Below are 20953 nucleotides of genomic sequence, written 5' to 3' on the forward strand. Positions count from 1 at the left end.
TTTGAAGTTAATCAAAAAAGCAGTGATGAAAGAATCATCAATATCACTTTGTGTGGCTCATGTCACAGTCTGTGTTTTTACTAGTTTTATTTTTCATTCTTTTATTCTTTCTTCTACATCAGTATGTGGCTTTCTCTGAGTTTTGTCTGTTTCCATTTCTATTACAAGTGTGTTCTGACCTTATTTCTGGCTTTTTAACTATCTTGCCCATTACTTAATACTATATTAAGATTTCAAATCTTGTCGGTTTTCAGAATATTATTGTTGATTTATCTCTCATTCTATTCTTTCTGTCTCCTTCCTTCTCCATTCCCTCTCTGTTATTAGATAGAAGCATTTCTGCTTCCAAAAGCTACATTTGTGTTCTTGCATTAATACCTGCCATCTGACGAGTAGATTATTTTTAATCATTTTGACGTGAGTTGAGGTTGTGTTGCTTTCAGGAGGTTGAGTGAAGAGTGAGGGTGAGTGATCCTGTAGAGCACCAGAGCACTAAACAACATAATTCAATTAACTACCATTTATTGGAAAGAATTTTTAAATCAATCCATCCCTTTCCCGGTGCTGACTTGCAGAGGCCTTGCTAAGTCATCGCTGCTTGTAAGTGTGAGGTGGCACGTCAGTGCCTGGCGAGGATCTTGCCGAGCACAGATCCTCGCTCTGCCTGTGGTCTGTACTGTGGCCCCATTGGAGGAGAATGCGGTGACTATGCATCTCCATAGCCGAGAGTGGCTGTGGATGCCTGTCAGAGCTTCAGTGCTTTTGATGAGTGAAGCTGCACCTAGGCTCAGCCTCAGGAGCCTGCATGCCACTGTTGATTGTCACGAGTAGTGGTTCCAGAACGAAGCCAGCGGAACGGTACCTGTAATGCCCAGTAGTGGCAACACAGGCAAGTCGAATAGCTTGCAGACATGCAGATCTGTTCTTTATCCACGGCCCCATCCTCTGTCAGACACCATTCTGACTGGCAGGACTGCAGCTTGAAGATCAGAAGTTGCCTCCAAACCTGGACAGCTGTGGATTTCTAGCAAGGTGGCAGCAGCTTTTCCGAGAATAATGAGCGTGTCGAGAGCAGATGTTTTATAACAGGCAATGACGTGACCACCCCATACTGATAAGCAAAATGTGCTCTCGTTTTCTGAGACAGTCAGCACTCTCAACTGCTCTAGTGTTTAACTTCAGGGTTTCCAAAGAGTTCCTTCATGTGCAGTTGGCATCCTGAAAGACATTCTTATGACATCTCTAGGGGAAGTTATGCTACAGCATTCTGTCTGCTAGCACTGTTGTCAAAGTGCTGCATCTTTGTTCTTGGCTTTGCTCTCACATTGTCTGGTGAAATGAGCTCTCAGCTTATTTGTAATTCAGGCCTCCCATGTTGATATTCAATTACGAAATTGTTGTGTAACCGTCATATGTGCCCCACTTAGTGGCGTCTCCGTCGGTTTGTAACAAAAATTTATTCTTGCACTTACAAGCAACAGTAGTATTGTTCTCAAGATCCTTTTTCTTATAGACGTTTCATGATTGCAAAAACATTTTGTCAACAAACTCATTGAAATAAAATGTCATACTGACAGCAGAACAAGTTTTGAAGTCATATTAAAAGTCCTTCAGACCTACTTTACAAACAGCACGTTTAAAAAACCTACCCCTACGAACCATGAACCTTGCCGTTGGTGGGGAGGCTTGCGTGCTTCAGCGATACAGATGGCCGTACCGTAGGTGCAACCACAACGGAGGGGTATCTGTTGAGAGGTCAGACAAACGTGTGGTTCCTGAAGGGAGGCAGCAGCCTTTTCAGTAGTTGCAGGGGCAACAGTCTGGATGATTGACTGATCTGGCCTTGTAACACTAACCAAAATAGACTTGCTGTGCAGGTACTGTGAACGGTTGAAAGCAAGGGGAAACTACAGCCGTAATTTTTCCCGAGAGCATGCAGCTTTACTGTATGGTTAAATGACAATGGCGTCCTCTTGGTTAAAATATTCCGGAGGTAAAATAGTCCCCCATTCGGATCTCCCAGGCAGGGACTACTCAAGAGGATGTCGTTATCAGGAGAAAGAAAACTGGCGTTCTACGGATCGGAGAGTGGAATGTCAGATCCCTTAATTGGGCAGGTAGGTGAGAAAATTTAAAAAGGGAAATGGATAGGTTAAAGTTAGATATAGTGGGAATTAGTGAAGTTCGGTAGCAGGAGAAACAAGACTTTTGGTCAGGTGAATACAGGGTTATAAATACAAAATCAAATAGGGGTAATGCAGGAGTAGGTTTAATAATGAATAAAAAAATAGGAATGCGGGTAAGCTACTACAAACAGCATAGTGAACGCATTATTGTGGCCAAGATAGACACGAAGCCCATGCCTACTACAGTAGTAGAAGTTTATATGCCAACTAGCTCTGCAGATGACGAAGAAAGTGAAGAAATGTATGATGAGATAAAATAAATTATTCAGGTAGTGAAGGGAGACGAAAATTTAATAGTCATGGGTGACTGGAATTCGAGAGTAGGAAAAGGGAGAGAAGGAAACATAGTGGGTGAATATGGATTGGGGGAGAGAAACGAAAGAGGAAGCCGTCTGGTAGAATTTTGCACAGAGCATAACTTAATCATAGCTAATACTTGGTTCAAGAATGATAAAAGAAGGTTGTATACATGGAAGAATCCTGGAGATACTAGAAGGTATCAGATAGATTATATAAAGGTAAGACAGAGATTTAGGAACCAGGTTTTAAAATGTAAGACATTTCCAGGAGCAGATGTGGACTCTGACCACAATCTATTGGTTATGAACTGTAGATTAAAGCTGAAGAAACTGCAAGAAGGTGGGAATTTAAGGAGATGGGACCTGGATAAACTGACTAAACCAGAGGTTGTACAGAGTTTCAGAGAGAGCATAAGGTAACAATTGACAGGAATGGGGGAAAGAAATACAGTAGAAGAAGAATGGGTAGCTCTGAGGGATGAAGTAGTGAAAGCAGCAGAGGATCAAGTAGGTAAAAAGACGAGGGCTAGTAGAAATCCTTGGGTAACAGAAGAAATATTGAATTTAATTGATGAAAGAAGAAAATATAAAAACGCAGTAAATGAAGCAGGCAAAAGGGAATACAAACGTCTCAAAAATGAGATCGACAGAAAGTGCAAAATGGCTAAGCAGGGATGGCTAGAGGACAAATGCAAGGATGTAGAGGCTTATCTCACTAGGTGTAAGATAGATACTGCCTACAGGAAAATTAAAGAGACCTTTGGAGAAAAGAGAACCACTTGTATGAATATCAAGAGATCAGATGGAAACCCAGTTCTAAGCAAAGAAGAGAAAGCAGAAAGGTGGAAGGAGTATATAGAGGGTCTATACAAGGGCGATGTACTTGAGGACAATATTATGGAAATGGAAGAGGATGTAGATGAAGATGAATTGGGAGATACGATACTGCGTGAAGAGTTTGACAGAGCACTGAAAGACCTGAGTCGAAACAAGGCCCCGGGAGTAGACAACATTCCATTGGAACTACTGACGACCTTGGGAGAGCCAGTCCTGACAAAACTCTACCATCTGGTGAGCAAGATGTTTGAGACAGGCGAAATACCCTCAGACTTCAAGAAGAGTATAATAATTCCAATCCCAAAGAAAGCAGGTGTTGACAGATGTGAAAATTACCGAACTATAAGTTTAATAAATACTAACGTGAATTCTTTACAGACGAATGGAAAAACTGGCAGAAGCCGACCTCGGTGAAGATCAGTTTGGATTCCGCAGACATGTTGGAACACGTGAGGCAATACTGACCCTACGACTTATCTTAGAAAATAGATTAAGGAAAGGCAAACCTACATTTCTAGCATTTGTGGACTTAGAGAAAGCTTTTGACAATGTTGACTGGAATACTCTCTTTCAAATTCTAAAGGTGGCAGGGGTAAAATACAGGGAGCGAAAGGCTATTTACAGTTTGTACAGAAACCAGATGGCAGTTATAAGAGTTGAGGGGCATGAAAGGGAAGCAGCGGTTGGGAAGGGAGTGAGACAGGGTTGTAACCTGTCCCCGATGTTATTCAATCTGTATATTGAGCAAGCAGTAAAGGAAACAAAAGAAAAATTCGGAGTAGGTATTAAAGTCCATGGAGAAGAAATAAAAACGTTGAGGTTTGCTGATGACATTGTAATTCTGTCAGAGACAGCAAAGGACTTGGAAGAGCAGTTGAACGGAATGGACAGTGTCTTGAAAGGAGGATATAAGATGAACATCAGCAAAAGCAAAACGAGGATAATTGAATGTAGTCGAATTAAGTCAGGTGATGCGGAGGGAATTAGATTAGGAAATAACTGATTATGGTCGAAGTAGAGAGGATATAAAATGTAGACTGGCAATGGCAAGGAAAGCATTTCTGAAGAAGAGAAATTTGTTAGCATCGAGTATAGATTTAGGTGTCAGGAAGTCGTTTCTGAAAGTATTTGTATGGAGTGTAGCGATGTATGGAAGTGAAACATGGACGATAAATAGTTTGGACAAGAAGAGAATAGAAGCTTTCGAAATGTGGTGCTACAGAAGAATGCTTAAGATTAGATGGGTAAATCACATAACTAATGAGGAGGTATTGAATAGAATTGGGGAGAAGAGGAGTTTGTGGCACAACTTGACAAGGAGAAGGGACCCGTTGGTAGGACATGTTCTGAGGCATCAAGGGATCACAAATTTAGCATTGGAGGGCAGTGTGGAGGGTAAAAATCGTAGAGGGAGACCAAGAGATGAATACACTAGGCAGATTCAGAAGGATATAGGTTGCAGGAAGTACTGGGAGATGAAGAAGCTTGCACAGGATAGAGTAGCATGGAGAGCTGCATCAAACCAGTCTCAGGACTGAAGACAACAACAACAACAACAACAACATGTTTAAAAAATAAAATTTTTCAATGTAGTTGTTTATGCAACTAACTCTGTGAATGAAATACAGCTGGGTGATACACTTAAACACATTATTCACATATAACCTTTTTTCTTAACTGAAATTAACTCTTTTCAGAGTGGATTGTTCAAGTAATGACCCACTGTGGAGTCAGCGACTTTCCACTTGAATACCAGGAGAGCTAGAAGTGGAGCAGAAGAAGTTCCAATATTTGCTTTACAATCAAGGGAAAGCACCCAAAAACCTTGCTCAGAACTGGAGGATAGGAACTATTTTTAGTTTATTTCTCATTTAATATGCCTTTCCAAAAATATGGAAGCCCACTGAAAGTTTAAAACATGTCTATGTGAATACATAGTAAAGTTGATGACTTGTTTAGACATATGCAGTGTATCCATGCTGCTGTTGCGTGCACATGACACACACACACACACACGCACACACACACACACAGAGAGAGAGAGAGAGAGAGAGAGAGAGAGAGAGAGAGAGAAGAGAGAACCTGCAGACAACTTCAGCTGTAACAGTAAAACTGTCATAGAATTCTCTGCTAAAAGAGAGTACTTATTTATCTTAAACAAAACACAATATAAGAAGCACAAAAATGTGATAATGCTTCAGTTTATTCCTGATCAATCAAGTTCACTTTCACTTTAATAGTGCTACTTCATAGGTAATTTTTAAAGCAGATAAACAAACGTGAATGATGAAAGTGTTACCTGAAAGCTACCAGGAGTATTCCTGCACTGACCACCTGAACAAACTAGATCATCCACTTCACATTCATTAATGTCAGTACAAATTTTCCCAGTACTGTCAACTTGATATCCAGGGTTACAAATACACCGGTGAGATCCCATCAAGTTTTCACATGCTCCATTCTGACAGATACCTGGATTCTGAGCGCATTCATTGATGTCTGAAATAATGAAAGCAACTCTTTAGAGCCCACAGACAAGAAGTAACAATTATTGTTTGAATTTGTTTCAAAAGTAAAATAATAAGAAATGACGTAATATATCAGCCGTGCGAAAAATTTGTAAAGGAATCAGCCATAGTTTTATTGGATGACATAGTCTGTTGTTAATCTGAAGTAGTTTAGGTAACTTAAAATGTAACAGGACAACATTATCCATCAACAGAGACATCTCCAATTGGGATATTTGTTAACTTTTTTAAAAATTTCCTTCTTACAAATAAGTGTCAATCATCTCAGTCATCTTCAGGTCATCTTACCAGAATGTTGCATACTTATATGAAGGTAATTTTGATATAGATAAACCGGTCACCTAAGAAAATAAAAACAAAGGCATAATGAAATAAATAAAATTTTTCTCCCTCAAAACAAAACTTTTCACACCAAGACTGAAAATAATATGTCAACACCACAAATGCACTATCATTATCTTTCATAACTTAAAATATAAATATAACCAATTTCCTTCATTTCTGGCAAGTGTCAGTGAGAGAACAAATAATGGCGAATTGTTTTAAGTGCTTATTGCAATACCTTAATACACTACCTCTATGAATATTTTCAGTTGCTTGTATATATACTTAATTTACTCTATTTATGTTTTTTTTTTTTATTTTGTCAGTGACACAATGTGTTTATCTGATACCAGCTTGCAGTTAGCAGCTTTCTGGAATAGTTTCAAGAGAAAGAAGCAAAGCAAATAGTTGGTTGCAGCAAGCAAACGTAAAAACATACGCTATTATATCCACTTGAAGATGAGGATGAAAATTCTTGAAAAGTTTGGAGTAGTTTAATAAAAGAAGTGATATACAGATATCTCTTTTAATTTCCCTCCTATATGATGATAATGTTTCCACTAATAGCCCAATCTGTTTGGTTGGAGTTGTACTCTCTATTAAACAGTATTATAAGTGCACATTACAAAAATATTAACACAGCATGGTAGTTTTATCATGATTGAAGGAATCTGACAAAAAATTAAGACAATTTGTCCTCATGTATAGTAATAGCCCGATGACAGGTTCTTTTTGCTCTTTTGTGCACTTGCTGTACAGATTCTTAGTTAAAACTGAAACCAGAACCTATTTTCCACATATTTAATAACTTTGGTTTTTAGGCCAAAAATGTCTTAACTATGCCATCTTTCACAGCAGTGACTTCTGCTCACTTACTACCTTATAAAAGTAGTAGTGATGTATTTTCACTTGCTGAAACATATCATACTGTGATTTTTCACTGTTACAATTAATACAGAATTTATGTTTCACTGGATATGGTTTGAGTTTCTGACACTTCTCCAATAAAACAGTAATTTGAGTGTAGGAGAAGGAAGAGGAGTGAAGAAAAAGGACTTGAGAGGTTTAATAAAAGGGGTAGGGTTTAGAAAAGTCACCCAGAACCCCAGGTAGGGGAGACTCACCAGATGGTATTAGAAGGAAAGACTGATGCTGGGGACTGCACCAGATGAGATGTGAAAACCTGAGAGTTTAAAGGCAGAAGACAGGTTAATATGCAAGACAGACTGCTACAACACCATGCAATGAGTTGATAAGAGCCAAAGCTAAGTGCATGGTAGGTAAGAGAGGTGGGAGGGGAACAGTGAAAAATAGACAGGTCAGAAAATGAAAGATGCAGAAAACTAAAACAAAGTGAAGAAAAAATAGTTACTATGAAGAAATGCTCAGACCGAAGAAATTAACATAAATTAAGGCCAGGTGGAATGGAGGTCATGCAGTAGCACCAGTTCCCATCTACAGAGTTCTGAAAAGCTGGTGTCTGTGGGAAGAATCCATATAACTCTTGTAATGAAACTGGCACTGATGCCACAACTGTCATGTTGCAGTACATGCTCTGCAAAAGGATATTGTGTGTTGCCAGTATACACCCTCTGCCTATGCATATTCGTCTTAAGTGATGATTTGGTGGTAGTCACGCTGATATAAAAGACGAAACAGTGTTTACGTTACGGCTGCTATACGGCATGTCATTTCACAGGTGGTTCTCCCTATGGTAGTACATGTTTTGCCAGTTACAGTGCTGGTATCAGCAGTGGTGGTAGAAGGGTGCATAGGGCAAGCCATGGTGCATAGGGCAAGTCTTGCAGTGGGGATAGTTACATGGGAAGGAACTATACAGTAGAGAGATGTGTGCAGAGGGAGCATAGGGTCTGACAAGGATATAGCCGAGAGATCTGTTCTGTCTGAGATTTTGCCCACCATACATAGAATAGCTTCTTATCAGCCCCCCCACCACCAAGTCAAAAATTCATTATTTTCATTCTGTAATTTAAGTGAGGCATTCGTGCATACCTATTATCACTCTCAGCTTCACATGAGAGTTTCTCCTCCCACGATCATAATCAATATTTACTTTCCCAATCACAACTGTAAGTTTGCATGATCGCCTGAGAAGTCCCCTTATTATACTGTTATACAATATTATAAATTAGATTAATGAGCAATTTGTAACATTTTTTGTTTATTACCAAAATGCTATGTAGCTAAATCATTATTTACTATTGTCATAAGTAATCTTTTGTTTTGTGATTGGGCTATAAAGTATGGTTTGAATCTTGGAGGAGTACAAAAAAGTGCTGTTATTGATCTAATGAATGGGAAGCCACTGGTCTGCCTCTTATTGCAGCTAAAAGTGGCTACACAAGCTGTAATTTAAATAAACAAAATGAGAGCATTTAAAAAAGAATACTGAATTTATGAGGTAATAAGAATGAATGTTACACGACAAGACATTCTGTTGATGGAGGAGCCTTGACTTTTTTGGGTAAAATAATTTGTGTGTTCTTGTTCCTTACTAAGTTTACACATCATAAGAAAATGTACATCACGTAATACTAAAATGTACTTCATGTAACACTACTTTCACATCCTAACCTCGAATTACTCAAATTTTATTTATACGAGCGTTAATACTCACCATCTCCATTATATGTCATTCCTGGCCCATGAGGGCATAGCGTTTCAAACTCAAAAGTGCCAGGCATAGGACATGCCTGACATGGAGTTCCCCATCCAAGAGGTTGGCCAACTCTCACAGTGCAACAGCAGCAGCTGGATCGAGACACTGGATTCGCAGCAGGATTTGTGCACTGTCCCTCATGATAATTTAAATAGCAGAGGTCACGTCTCGTATCTGGAAAGTACAATGACTGCAGGTATTAGTGCAAAGTAACTGTTTCAACAATAAGCCTGATTAATGACATAATGGAAATTACTGTAAGGACGCGAAAAGTATCAGTGATTTTAAAACAATAGGTAGGGTGTCATTATCTGGAAATACTTGTTGAATGTATTTGTAAAGTGTTATACCCAAACACGATCTTCCGTCAGGGCCAAGGTTGAATCCGGGTAAGCACTCACAATAGAAACTGCCCACAGTGTTGTGGCAAGTTCCATGTTGGCAAGGGTTGTGTACACATTCATCAATATCTGAAATATAAATAGCTATTTTTGTCTCTGTATTTTAATTCAAAAGTTACTGTATATCAGTACAAAACAAGAAATAAAATATGACTATACAGCAGACATTCACTCAAAAATAAATACAAATTCAGCTAAAAAATGAACCCTCACCTATACAACCTCTCTTATCAAGGGAAACTTGGTAACCTGGGTCACAAACACATCTAAATGATCCTTCAGTGTTCACACATTTGCCATTGTCACAGACTCGGTCAGTTGTGCACTCGTTTACATCTTCACAGTATGCACCATCTGCACTGGTTACAAATCCAGGCATGCACATGCAGCGATATGAACCAGGCACATTTTCACAGCGGCCATTCAAGCAAATTCTTGGATTCTCATAACATTCATCAATATCTGAAATCAAATCAAAAATATTAGGCTTGTGGAAAATTTAAATATACAAGAAATGACAAAACACAAACAAGTGTCAGATATTAGGCAGTGACACAAAATTATTACAATGCTACTACAGTGTATACAAGAGACAAAACAGTTACCTTTAGTAACATAAAAAATTACACAACTTTAGAAACTAAAATTCTCTATCACAAATGACTTGCTGAATACAATAACATGACTACAAAATACTTGCTCATTTTAACTCGTATCTTTCATCCTCGCTATTGACAATATCCTCTAGTATCTATATATAGCATATATAGCAGTGAACTAATTTATGTTATCTGTCTGACATCAGCTAACACAGGTGCTGGCAGGGCAGCTTGTGTATAAATGACATTGGTGCTCTTTCGCATTTCTTAGTGGTGAGCTGTTTGCATGGCACCTTTCTGCCCGACGACTTGTGGACCATTTGCTTTAAGTAGGCCATGACAGCAAAAAAGTAGATGGAATCCAGGGCAAAAGTTCATCATATTTCTCCAGGTAAAAATGTTACCTCTGTCATTAAAATTTAAGTGTGAAAAAATTATGAGGATTAAATCACAAAGTTGAATGAACACGTGCCAAGCTTACAATTTATAATCAGTACGGTGAAAATGGACATCTCGAGTCTTTGAGTAAGAACAAATGAATTGAACTCACTACAAGTTCTACAAAACATCTCATCCATTACTGAAAAGGGGGCAAAAGCTACATTCCAAAAAAATTTACATTCCAAGAAAGTTACATTGCAAGAAATTCAAAATCATGTAAACAAAGAATGTATCGGTAACAAAAATACCTTTCAAGTGCTTTCAATTATAAACTGGGACAGTGGAATGACCAATTTCAAACTACATGGGAAGACAAAGGGCATTGTAAACAAAGTATGACAAGAGTTGTTTTCAATTTAAGGGGAGAAAAAAAGTACAATTCCGCTTCAAGTGTGGTCACTGACAGTGAACTAAAATTAAGAATTTCTCATTATGGATTATCAGCTGCCATGAACAAAAAGAAAAAATAGACAATGTCATCATGCAGCAAGAAAGTATTGATGGGCCTAAAATTGGTAACTATCAACCAACAACAGGTGAAATAAATCTATATGCAGATGGCCAAAGGCGAAACTTAACTACTGATTTCAGTCTAGAAGCCGTCATAATATATCTAGAGTATGGAAAAAAGGTGCAAAATTTCAGGAAGCAGCTTCACTGAACCATGACAAGTCTTTTTCATATTTTTAACGGAAACAAATGATGTAGCAAGAAAAAAAAGATGATCTACTGATCTAACTGAAAAGAAGACTGCACGAGTCAAGAACGATGCATGTAATCTTCTACTCAGTCCCACACTGCCAAAACATACCAGATTTGTCATGTGTGAATAAAGAGCTGCAAAGTGCAAACAAAGAGATACTATGCAAGAAATTTTAAAATGTAATATCTGTCAACATAAGCTGTGTAGTAACAAGATTCTACACACTCTGTGGCCTACATCTCAACAGATTAGGGAAGGACTTGTTAATAACATGGATTCTAGAAATAGTAAATATTAAGTTGAATGTGATTTTTGTGCCAGAGATGCTATTCCTCTCAAGGATTAAAATTATGTCATCCAGTGAAGCAATTCGTCAGCAGGATAAAAATGATGTCTTTTTAAGACAATAAAACTTTCCACTGAAGCTACACTAGATTATTAAATTAGATTCAGTTTTCACTTCCTATACGCAAAAAATGACATAACTTGTGTGGGTGTGGAACATGTCAAAAGTATAACATAAAACATTTGAATACTTACTACACTGATCATTTGTCAGAAAATTGTCAAAATAGGTGAATACAATGTGGTAAACTGGAACAGCTAATATTTACAGAGTTAACATGCTGTTAGAATGAAACATTGTTATGCACTATTAATAAATTTATCATACACAATATACCTAACCAAGAATGTTGTGACTAAGTGCTGTCAAAACTGAAATCTGACACATACTTTAACTTAAGCTGGCTTAACAGTCTCTGTTAAGATATTCATCTATGGAGTAGAAGGAGTTGCCTATCAAAAAGTCATTCAAACTCTGCTTAATCTGTGCTTTATCTGAAACCAAGTTTATAATGGTTGCTGGCAATTTATTGAAAAGGTATGTTCCTGAATATTGGACCCCTTTCTGGACCAAGGCAAGTTATTTTAGGTCTTTGTGTAGATTGTTCTTGTTGCTAGTACTGATACTATGAATTGAGCTATTGCTTGGAAATAGAGATGTATTACTTGCAACAAATTTCATTAAGGAAGAAGTATACTGAGAAGCAGTGGTTCGAACACAAGGTTCCTTGAACATGTTTCTAGATGATGTTCTTGAATTTACACCACAAATGATTCTTATCACACGCTTTTGCACCCTAAAAACATTTGCTTGGTTTGATGAGTTGCCCAGAATATGATCCCATATGACATAATAGAATGAAAGTAAGCAAGGAATGCAATTTTTTTAAATTTATGTCTCCTACATCTGACATCATTCTCACTTCAAATAAAGACTTGTTTAGGCGCTTAAGTAATTCTGTGGTATGCCCTTCCCAACTGAATTTATTATCGAGTTGTAATCCCAGAAATTTAACACTGTCAACCTCTTTGATCTGCATATCTTCATATGTTATGCTGGAAGGAAAACTCTTACAGGTTCTGAACTGCATATAGTGGGTCTTCTCAAAGTTTAATGACAGTGCATTAGCTTTAAACCACTTATAAATGGCAGTGAAAATTTGATTAGCAGCTATTTCTAAATCTGTAGTTGACTTGCTACTTATTGCGTTTCTATCATTTGCAAACAAAACAAACTTACCATCTGGCAATGTAAGAGATGGGAGGTCATTAGTGTATACAAGAAAAAACAATGGACTCAAGATGGAACCTTGAGGAACACCACATGTAATTAATTCTCCGTCAGATGAAGACTGACTGCTTACTGCACAGCTATTTCACAACAACACTCTTTGTTTCCTGTTAGATAGATAAGACTCAAACCATATCACAGCATAATGTCTATGAGACTCATATATGCATCACAAAGACTTATATTCACATGAGAGTGATCTATCATTTTTGCATTATAATGTCCAAGGTTTAGGAAACAAAATAGATGCTTTTGAATCATTTATCACATGGTTGGCTCCACATGTAGTAGTTGTTACCTCGCACCAGACACCAGTAGGTAACATTCACTATTTCAAATCAGAAGGCTATGACCTGACAACACCTTACTGTACAGCACAAAATAAAGGTGATATTGTTTCCATTTACTTGAGAAAAAGTAAGTTTATAATCACCACAGAAAAAGCGCTGTAGATGAAAATTTGTAGTACTTCTGAAATGAATGTTGTGAAGTGCTTCCTTCAGTTTAGAAACTGAGTTGAACTCACGAGGGCTTAAGTCAGGGGAGTGCAGTAGGTGGTATAGCACTTAGCAGCTCCATCAGTCAAAAAAATCAGTAACATCTTGCACTGTACATGCTTGAACACTGTCCTGCGAAATGATGGTCAAGTCCTGCAGAAAGTGACATCACTTCTGTCTCTATGCTGTTCATTTTTGGATCACAACCTACGACCAGCTTAGAGACAGAAATGATGACACTTTCTGCAAGACCTGACCATCATTTTGCAGAACAATACTCAAGCATGTACAGTGCAAGCTGTTACTGATTTGTTTAACTGATGGGGCTGCTCAGCCCTATACCACCTACTGCACTCCCCTGACTTAAGCCCTTGTGAGTTCAACTCGATTTCTAAATGGAAGGAAATTCTTCACGGCATTCGCTTCATAACTGCTACAAATTCGTCGGGCAACAGACCACATCGGTCGAACTGTCAACGCAACTGGCACCACTAAGAGTAACCTACAACTTCCACATTGCTGGCAGTGGGTTATACACAATCTGGTGAGTACTTTGAAGGTCAGTAAAACTTTGAAACACGTATCTATTTTGTATGAGACGTAAATAAATAGTTGCCACTATTAAAGTTCCAGCCTTCATATATATTGAGTAAGCTAGAAAAATACAGTAGTGGAACTTTTAGCACAGGACAGGAGCATGTAGAGAAACTATTATTATACACAAAAATCAAAATTTCAACAATGTACAATAAGGTAATTGTTAGTATTTTTAATTTCTTGAACAATGGGTGCCATGGCTCATTTTTGTGGACAGCACACATTTCTAAAGATTTTCTTCTGAAGAATTTGTAGCCTTGTACTGCTTCTAGAGTTTCCCCAGAAAATTATGTCATACCGAATAACAGATTCTAAATAACTGTGGTAGACTATCTTTCTTGTGTCCATATGAGTGGCACCAGATAAAATAAACATTGCAAAAGCTAGGGAAAGTAATTTATTTGCCAGGAAGTCTATACGTGTCTTCCAGTTTAAACTTTTATCAAGGTTTGGGCCCAAGAATTTCACATGGCTCACTTCTGTCATCAGTTGATTATTATGGGCTATTTGTACAGGACATATTGCTGGCAATTTAGAGCCAAATTGCATTATCTGCATCTTAGTGACATTGAGCTTTAGTCCATTTTTATGGAACCAGGATTCCAGTTTCTCCAGAACATTTTCTATACTATCTGGAATCTTTTCTATTGTATCATTTTCTATCAGGACTGAGGTGTCATCTGCGATAAGACTGAATGAGCATCAATATTTAATGGTAAATCATTTATATACAATAAGAACAGGTAAGGACCCAGTATTGAACCCTGTGGAACTCTTTGGGAAATTGTTTTCCATATAGAGTGGTAGTTAACTGAATTTGATGTTAAAATAACTCTATCTTTCCTTTCTGTCAGATAAGAGTTGAATCACTGTAATGCAGTATCTTCAATGCCATAGCTCTTCATTTGTGGAGTAATAATGAGTGGTTCACCTTAGTCAAAGGCACTTGTTAGATCTTAAAATATCCCTGAGACTTTTGTATCCTAGTCTAGTGACGCAGTAGTTTCCCATATCTTCTGGTGATCGCTTTTTAAATAATGGCTTAATCTCTGCATATTTTACGACCCATGTTCAAAGGACTGGTTTACAATAATAGTCAGCGGGTATGAAATAATATGGCGTACTGCCTTGATTACTATGGTAGGTATTCCATCCTATCCAGCTTAATTTTTGTTTTTTAATGATAATGTTGTGTTTTCCATGTCTTTCTGAGGGATTTTTCTGAATTTTTTTTAAAACAAATGTTTTGTATGTCATCCCTATGCCTGAAAATCATATTGTCCTGATGAGCTGTCATGTCTACGTCAGATTTTGCTATATTGACAAAGAGATCATTGAAGCAGTTTGAAATTTGAACATGATTTACAGTATTATCACCCTGAAACCTAATCTGAGAAATTTCTTGACTTTTAACATTGACTCCCAACTCTTGACTTCACAACAGACCAGGCTGCCTTTGTTTTATTTCTTTGTTTGTTTATGAATATACTATTTGCCAGTTTTTTTTCTGCCAGTATCACTTTTTTGAATATAGTCTTATAGCGCTTAACATAAGTTATAAAATCAGGGTTTCTATTTACTTTGAGCTCATTGTGCAGCTGTCTTTTTCTGGCACTTGAAATTTTTACACCTGGTGTAATCCAATTTCGTTTATTCGTGACTCTATTTTCATAATATTTTGAGGGAAATGTTTCATTGAATACAACCAAAAACCAATTTAGAAATTTATCAAAATTTTTGTAGCCTAAAGGCCAGCTTATAACACTTATCACAAAACAACTCTAAATTTTCTTCGCTAAAATTCCTTCTTACATAAGATTCAGATTTTAGTTTCGCTGTTTTGTGGAGCTCTATAACCAAAGCTGAGTGATCTGATACCCCTAGATCTAGGCAAAATTTCCTTGTATCATCAAACTGATAATTTGTAATAATACTATCTATGCAGGTTGCTGAGTGGAAGTTTTCTCTAGTGCACATAGTAAAGTTTAACTTGAAACCCGATTTTTGGATTAAATCGCAAAATTTTTCTATGTCACAGCTTTCAATTCATGTATTTAAGTTGAAGTCTCCTGCAATCACAATCTCTTTCTTGCTTTCTTTTTAAGTTTATCAAAGAGATACTGAAATTTTTCTAAGAACAACTTAGTAGTAGAACTCCCAGGAATTCTGTAAATTGATATTGTCACAGTATTTAAATCACACAGCTCTACACAACAGCTTTCAAAAATACATTTTTTATTTAGATAGCTAAAATCTTCCTTCATTTTAAAGTTTCAGGAGGCATGCAGTAAGATACAGGGGCCGCCATGAGATTTGTGTTTTCTACAAAAGCTGCTGACAAGTTTGAAATTACTAATTTTATTTAGAATGTCTACGCATTCTTTTATGAGCCAGTGTTAAATTTAACCAGACTACATTTATATCTGCCAGTTCAGAAAGTATAACTTGCAGTCCATCAATTTTAGAGTAACCTAGATTTGAACATTTTTCCGCTAAACCATTTATATTTAGATGCATCAAGATAGAATTTTTGAGTTTTTTTATACTTAGAAGAGCCCCACTTGTTCCATTATATTTACAGTTTCCATTTGGATCACCACTTTTGTTTCTCACCCCTTTTGGAAGTTTTCAGTTTTCCTTGCTTTTAATGATTCTGCAGATGTGTATGATCATTTTGCTGAAAGTCATTAAACCTAACCTATTCAAATGCAGCCCATCCTTTCCCAGACACTTACCACTTACAAGTTTATTTGAGTCTACAAAAATTGCACCCAGCTTGTCGCACTGTTCCCTGATTCCACTGTTTATCTTATTTATGTATGTACCACTTACTGACCTTCTGTGTAAAATTGCACGAATGACAATTTTTGAATTTGCAAACACACTTTTTGCTGAGCAGATCAAGTTCTGTGTTTCACTGATTATTTTTTCCTCACTGCTGTTCCAGATGGAATTTTTTCTGACATGAATGAAAACACCTTCATATTTGTCCCTTTTTTTCAGTTTCACTTCATTTCAAATTTAGAATATTTTGAAAGTGTCTGCTAACCTGATGCGATTGGATTCCAGGACGAACATCGATTTCACAGCCTGGAGCTGTAACATTTTTCAGTACGGAGTCATCAACAACAAGAAAGTACCTTTTTTCAGTCAGTTTTGCTGCAGCACTTCCACGTTTGTCCTTTTTGCAGGTCACTGTTTCCCATTTATATTTGTTTACAGATGGTCTGGTGGGTGGGTTTTCTACATTGTTTCTTATCACATTTCGCACACCATGTTTATTAATAGTAACCTCACACATTTTGAAGATGATTTAGTTATCTACAATGAAGTTATGTCTGAAAGAAGCTGCAAACATATCACTCATGCTACCCATTGTAGAATACTGCTCAAGAGTGTGAACCCATTCAAAATAAGACTATGAGGGATTTTGAACATATACAGAAAAGAGCTGCACAAATAGTCACAGGTTTGTCTGATCCATGGAAAAGTGTCAAAGTGATGGTGAAGAAAGTGAACTGGCAGACTCTTAAAGACAGACATAATCAATCCTGAGAAAGACTACTTACCACGTTTCAAGAACAGGCTATAAATGATGACTCTGGGAATATACTACAACTCCTGTATTGCTCCCACAGGAATCATGAAGACAAGGTAAGATTAATTACAGCGCACACAGAGGATTTAGACAGTTATTCTTCCCACATTCCATATGTAAATTAAATGACAAGAAACCCCAACAACTGGTGCAATTGGACATACCCCATGCCGTGCACTTCGTAGTGCTTTGCAGAGTGTAGCTGTAGATGTAGAAGTAGTTGTAGTCAAATCCTTGCACAAAAATGAGGACGTTAGGCATGTGCACAACCATAGATCTATTGCCCTAACCTTAACATTTAGCAAACTGATTAAGGAAATATTGTTAAAAGGAATCTTGGAACATTACAACAATGTTGACATATTAGGTGATATCCAGGATGGTTTAAGGAAAGATCAAAGTATCATGTCAGCAGGAGTACAATCTGTCCATTACGGACTTGAAAAAATAAATGAAAAGCTCCAAACAGTAGGAGTATTCCAGGAACTGTAAAAATAATACATCACAATGCACTACCATCAAAAATTGTGATTTATAGAATTCTTGGTTGTCCGGCTGGGTCACATCATAATTCCTCCACGATATTTTGGCAAACAGATGTGCTGCCATCTTTGGGAGGTCCCTGATAAATGCTGTGCTGCTCCTCTCGGCATCTTATATAAGTTTGCCAGTAGCTACTCTACCACTTCGCTTCTTTCACTGTCCGTAAGGCCACTGTAGCGAACGGTGGTGACGACGGAGGAAATGGCACCTAAGTCTGCGCACGGCCTGCAGTGTCCTTGCTACTGCCACCAGGTGCAAACGCCACCATCTGGAAACGCCTCTTTCTTTCCAGGTTCTATGCAGGGTTCTACAACTTACTGAGTTGCGGGACACTATCCTTCTTAATTAGACCATTTTTCAGTCTGCTTTCTATGGCCTCTTTAATCACACAATTTCAGACAGAGGAGGACTGCCCGAGTATTTTGGTAATCCATAGTGTGACCACTTCCTACACTATGGTCAGCCATGGCTGATTTGGAGGTCTGGTGTAGTTTATGTTCACAGTACCTCTCTTCTACTGTGTGAATGGTTTTCCCAATTTATGTTTTGCTGCACTAACAGGGAATTTGGTAAACATCTGGTTTGCAGACGCCTAGATCTTCCTAGCAGAGTTAAGTTTTCACAGGAGGTTGAAAAACACATTTTACACTGTGCCACTCTAGGATTCTGCTGATTTCTCTGAAAGTATTTCTGAAAAACAGTATGCACGCCAGTGATTTGTATTTTGTTTTCTGCTGTTGCCTTGGGACAGTATGTTTGAATGTATCTCTTATCTGCTTGTTGCTGTACCCATTTGTTCAAATGTCATCTGGAGGTGCTTCAGCTCAGCTGGATGGCTACTTTTGTTGCACATTGATCATACAATGATATAGCAATGTCAGTGCTCGAGAAAGGATTCTACTTCGCCCTGACTCCAGCATCACTACTGATTGTGGACATCGTAAGCAGTGTGGAACAGGCCATCTATGCTCTATCAGCGGATTAGGCTGAAGAAATATGCTGTGAATCGTGTCATGTGCTCACCAGGACTGCACCGTAGAGGGGTAACCTTTCAAATGTAGAGAGAGTTGCTATCTGCAAGCTACATAACGATCCTGAGCTGGTCGTCATGCCTCCTGACAGAGGGAACTCTACACTATAGCTCCTACACTCAGAATATAAACAGAAAGTGTACAAACTTCTTGATGACGTAGCGCACCGGATGACAGGAGCAGACCTGACAAGCCACCCCCAGAGAAGAACCTAAGAACTTCTTTGAAGTACCTTACATGTGAAAACTGTCAAAAAGCTTTGACCGTGAGCTGCTGCACCACCACGACTGTATGGGATGCCAAAGGCCCACAAAGAAAATATCTACCTGTGTCCAATAGTAAAATAGAAGCAGCACCATATGGGCTAGCTAAACACCTGACAGCTCTTCTGAATCCATCTGTGGGAAAATGCAAACATCACATTCACAATTCCACTCACTTTGTAAAATAGCTGCAAGAACTTACCCTCCATGATTTTGACCTGTTGGTGAGTTTCGATGTAGTGTCCCTCTTCACTAGGGTACCACTGAAGGACTCCATGGAATTGGCAAGCAAGAATTTGCTTTGAGTTTGTACTTACTTCAATGTATTTCCTGTTCAATGGAAATTACTATGAACAGAGAAATTGTGTCACCAGTTGCGGTGAATTTATTCGTGGAGAAGTTCGAGGAGAAGGCTCTGGAACAAGTTCAATAAAACCGACTTGTTTCTATTGCTACATACATGACATGTTTGTCATTTGGCCACATGGACAGGGCAACTTAAGTGAACTTCTCCAACATCTCAACTCACTGCATCACAACATACAATTTATGATGGAGGTAGAACAGGATGGTACGCTTCCACTTCTTGACGTTTCAGTGAAATAGAAACCCGATGGCAAGCTGGGACACAGTGTGTATAGGAAGTCTATACATACTGATATGTATCTGCATGCCTCCAGAAGCCATCACAACTCGCAGCATGAAAGCATTTTATGCACCCTTGTTCATAGGAGCTGAGCTGAAGCACCCCAAGACAATATTCAGAAGAAATAGGTACAGCAATAAGCAGTTAAGACATGCATCAAGACAGACTGTTGCAAGGCAACACCAGGAAAAAGAAAAAGAAGAATACAAATCACTGGCGTGCATAAGTGCATACCGTTCGTCAGAGACACTTCCATAAAAATTGGCAGGATCCTAGAGTGACACAATGTAAAATTTCTATTTCAGCCTCTTGTGAAAACCTTGACTCTATTAGACTCAGTAAAGAATGATCTAGGCCTCAAAATCATGCGTTTACCAAACAGTAGAAGAGAGGTGTCGTGAACAATGCCATAGTGAACAACACCAGGCCACCAAATCAGCTGATGTTGACCATAGTATAAAATCTGGCCATACTAAGGATTACAAAAACATCAAAATACTTAGGCAATCCTCCTCCTCCTGAGACTGAATAATTAAAGGGGCCATCAAAATCAGACTGTAAAATGGTCTAATTAATAAAGATAGTGACCTACAACTCAGTCAGGTGTAGAACCCAACACTGAACCTGAAAAGAAAGAGGTGTTCCCAGATGGTGGTGTCCTCGCCTGATGGTGGTAGCGCAGATACTGCAGACCAGAGCACGAGCCAAGCTTCCCCCACCACCACCACCATCTGCCACGTCGACCACATGGACAGTTAGGTGGTGGAGGGGGTAATGACCAAAATATATAGGATGCCAATAGGAGCAGCACAGTATTCAGGAAGGACCACCTGAAGATGGCAACATGTCTGTTTGCTGAAGTGTTGTGGAGGAATTATGACATGACATCAAGTCGCAAAAATTGTGATGACTGGTGTCGCTGGAAAACTCATGCAATTGTTAGAAACAGATTTAAAAATTAGATAACAGTTTAAAGAAATTAAGTATCATAATGGAAAAGTACTGAAGAGGAGACTGTCAGGAATAAGAAGTATACATTTTGGTGTCCTCTGGGCTCTATTTTATCGCTACCATTCATGTGTTGTGTAAATGATTTTCCAAGTCCTCTAGATGATAAGTATTTTACCATTATGCATGCCGATGA

The 20953-nt window shown here is 38.2% G+C and overlaps 1 protein-coding gene across 1 annotated transcript in view; it reads right to left on the bottom strand.

Annotated features, from left to right (window-relative positions):
* Positions 1 to 20953, bottom strand: part of LOC124805008 (fibrillin-2-like) — a 425338-nt gene that overhangs the window by 283640 nt on the left and 120745 nt on the right. Inside the window, exons 10-13 of the mRNA XM_047265408.1 lie at positions 9469 to 9717; positions 9205 to 9324; positions 8813 to 9028; positions 5622 to 5821 (exon numbers count right to left, since the gene is read on the bottom strand). Coding sequence (XP_047121364.1) covers positions 5622 to 5821; positions 8813 to 9028; positions 9205 to 9324; positions 9469 to 9717 — 785 coding nt within the window. The remainder of the gene's footprint in view (positions 1 to 5621; positions 5822 to 8812; positions 9029 to 9204; positions 9325 to 9468; positions 9718 to 20953) is intronic.

The sequence above is a fragment of the Schistocerca piceifrons genome, chromosome 7 (assembly GCF_021461385.2).
Source record: "Schistocerca piceifrons isolate TAMUIC-IGC-003096 chromosome 7, iqSchPice1.1, whole genome shotgun sequence".
NCBI classification, from domain to species: domain Eukaryota; kingdom Metazoa; phylum Arthropoda; class Insecta; order Orthoptera; family Acrididae; genus Schistocerca; species Schistocerca piceifrons.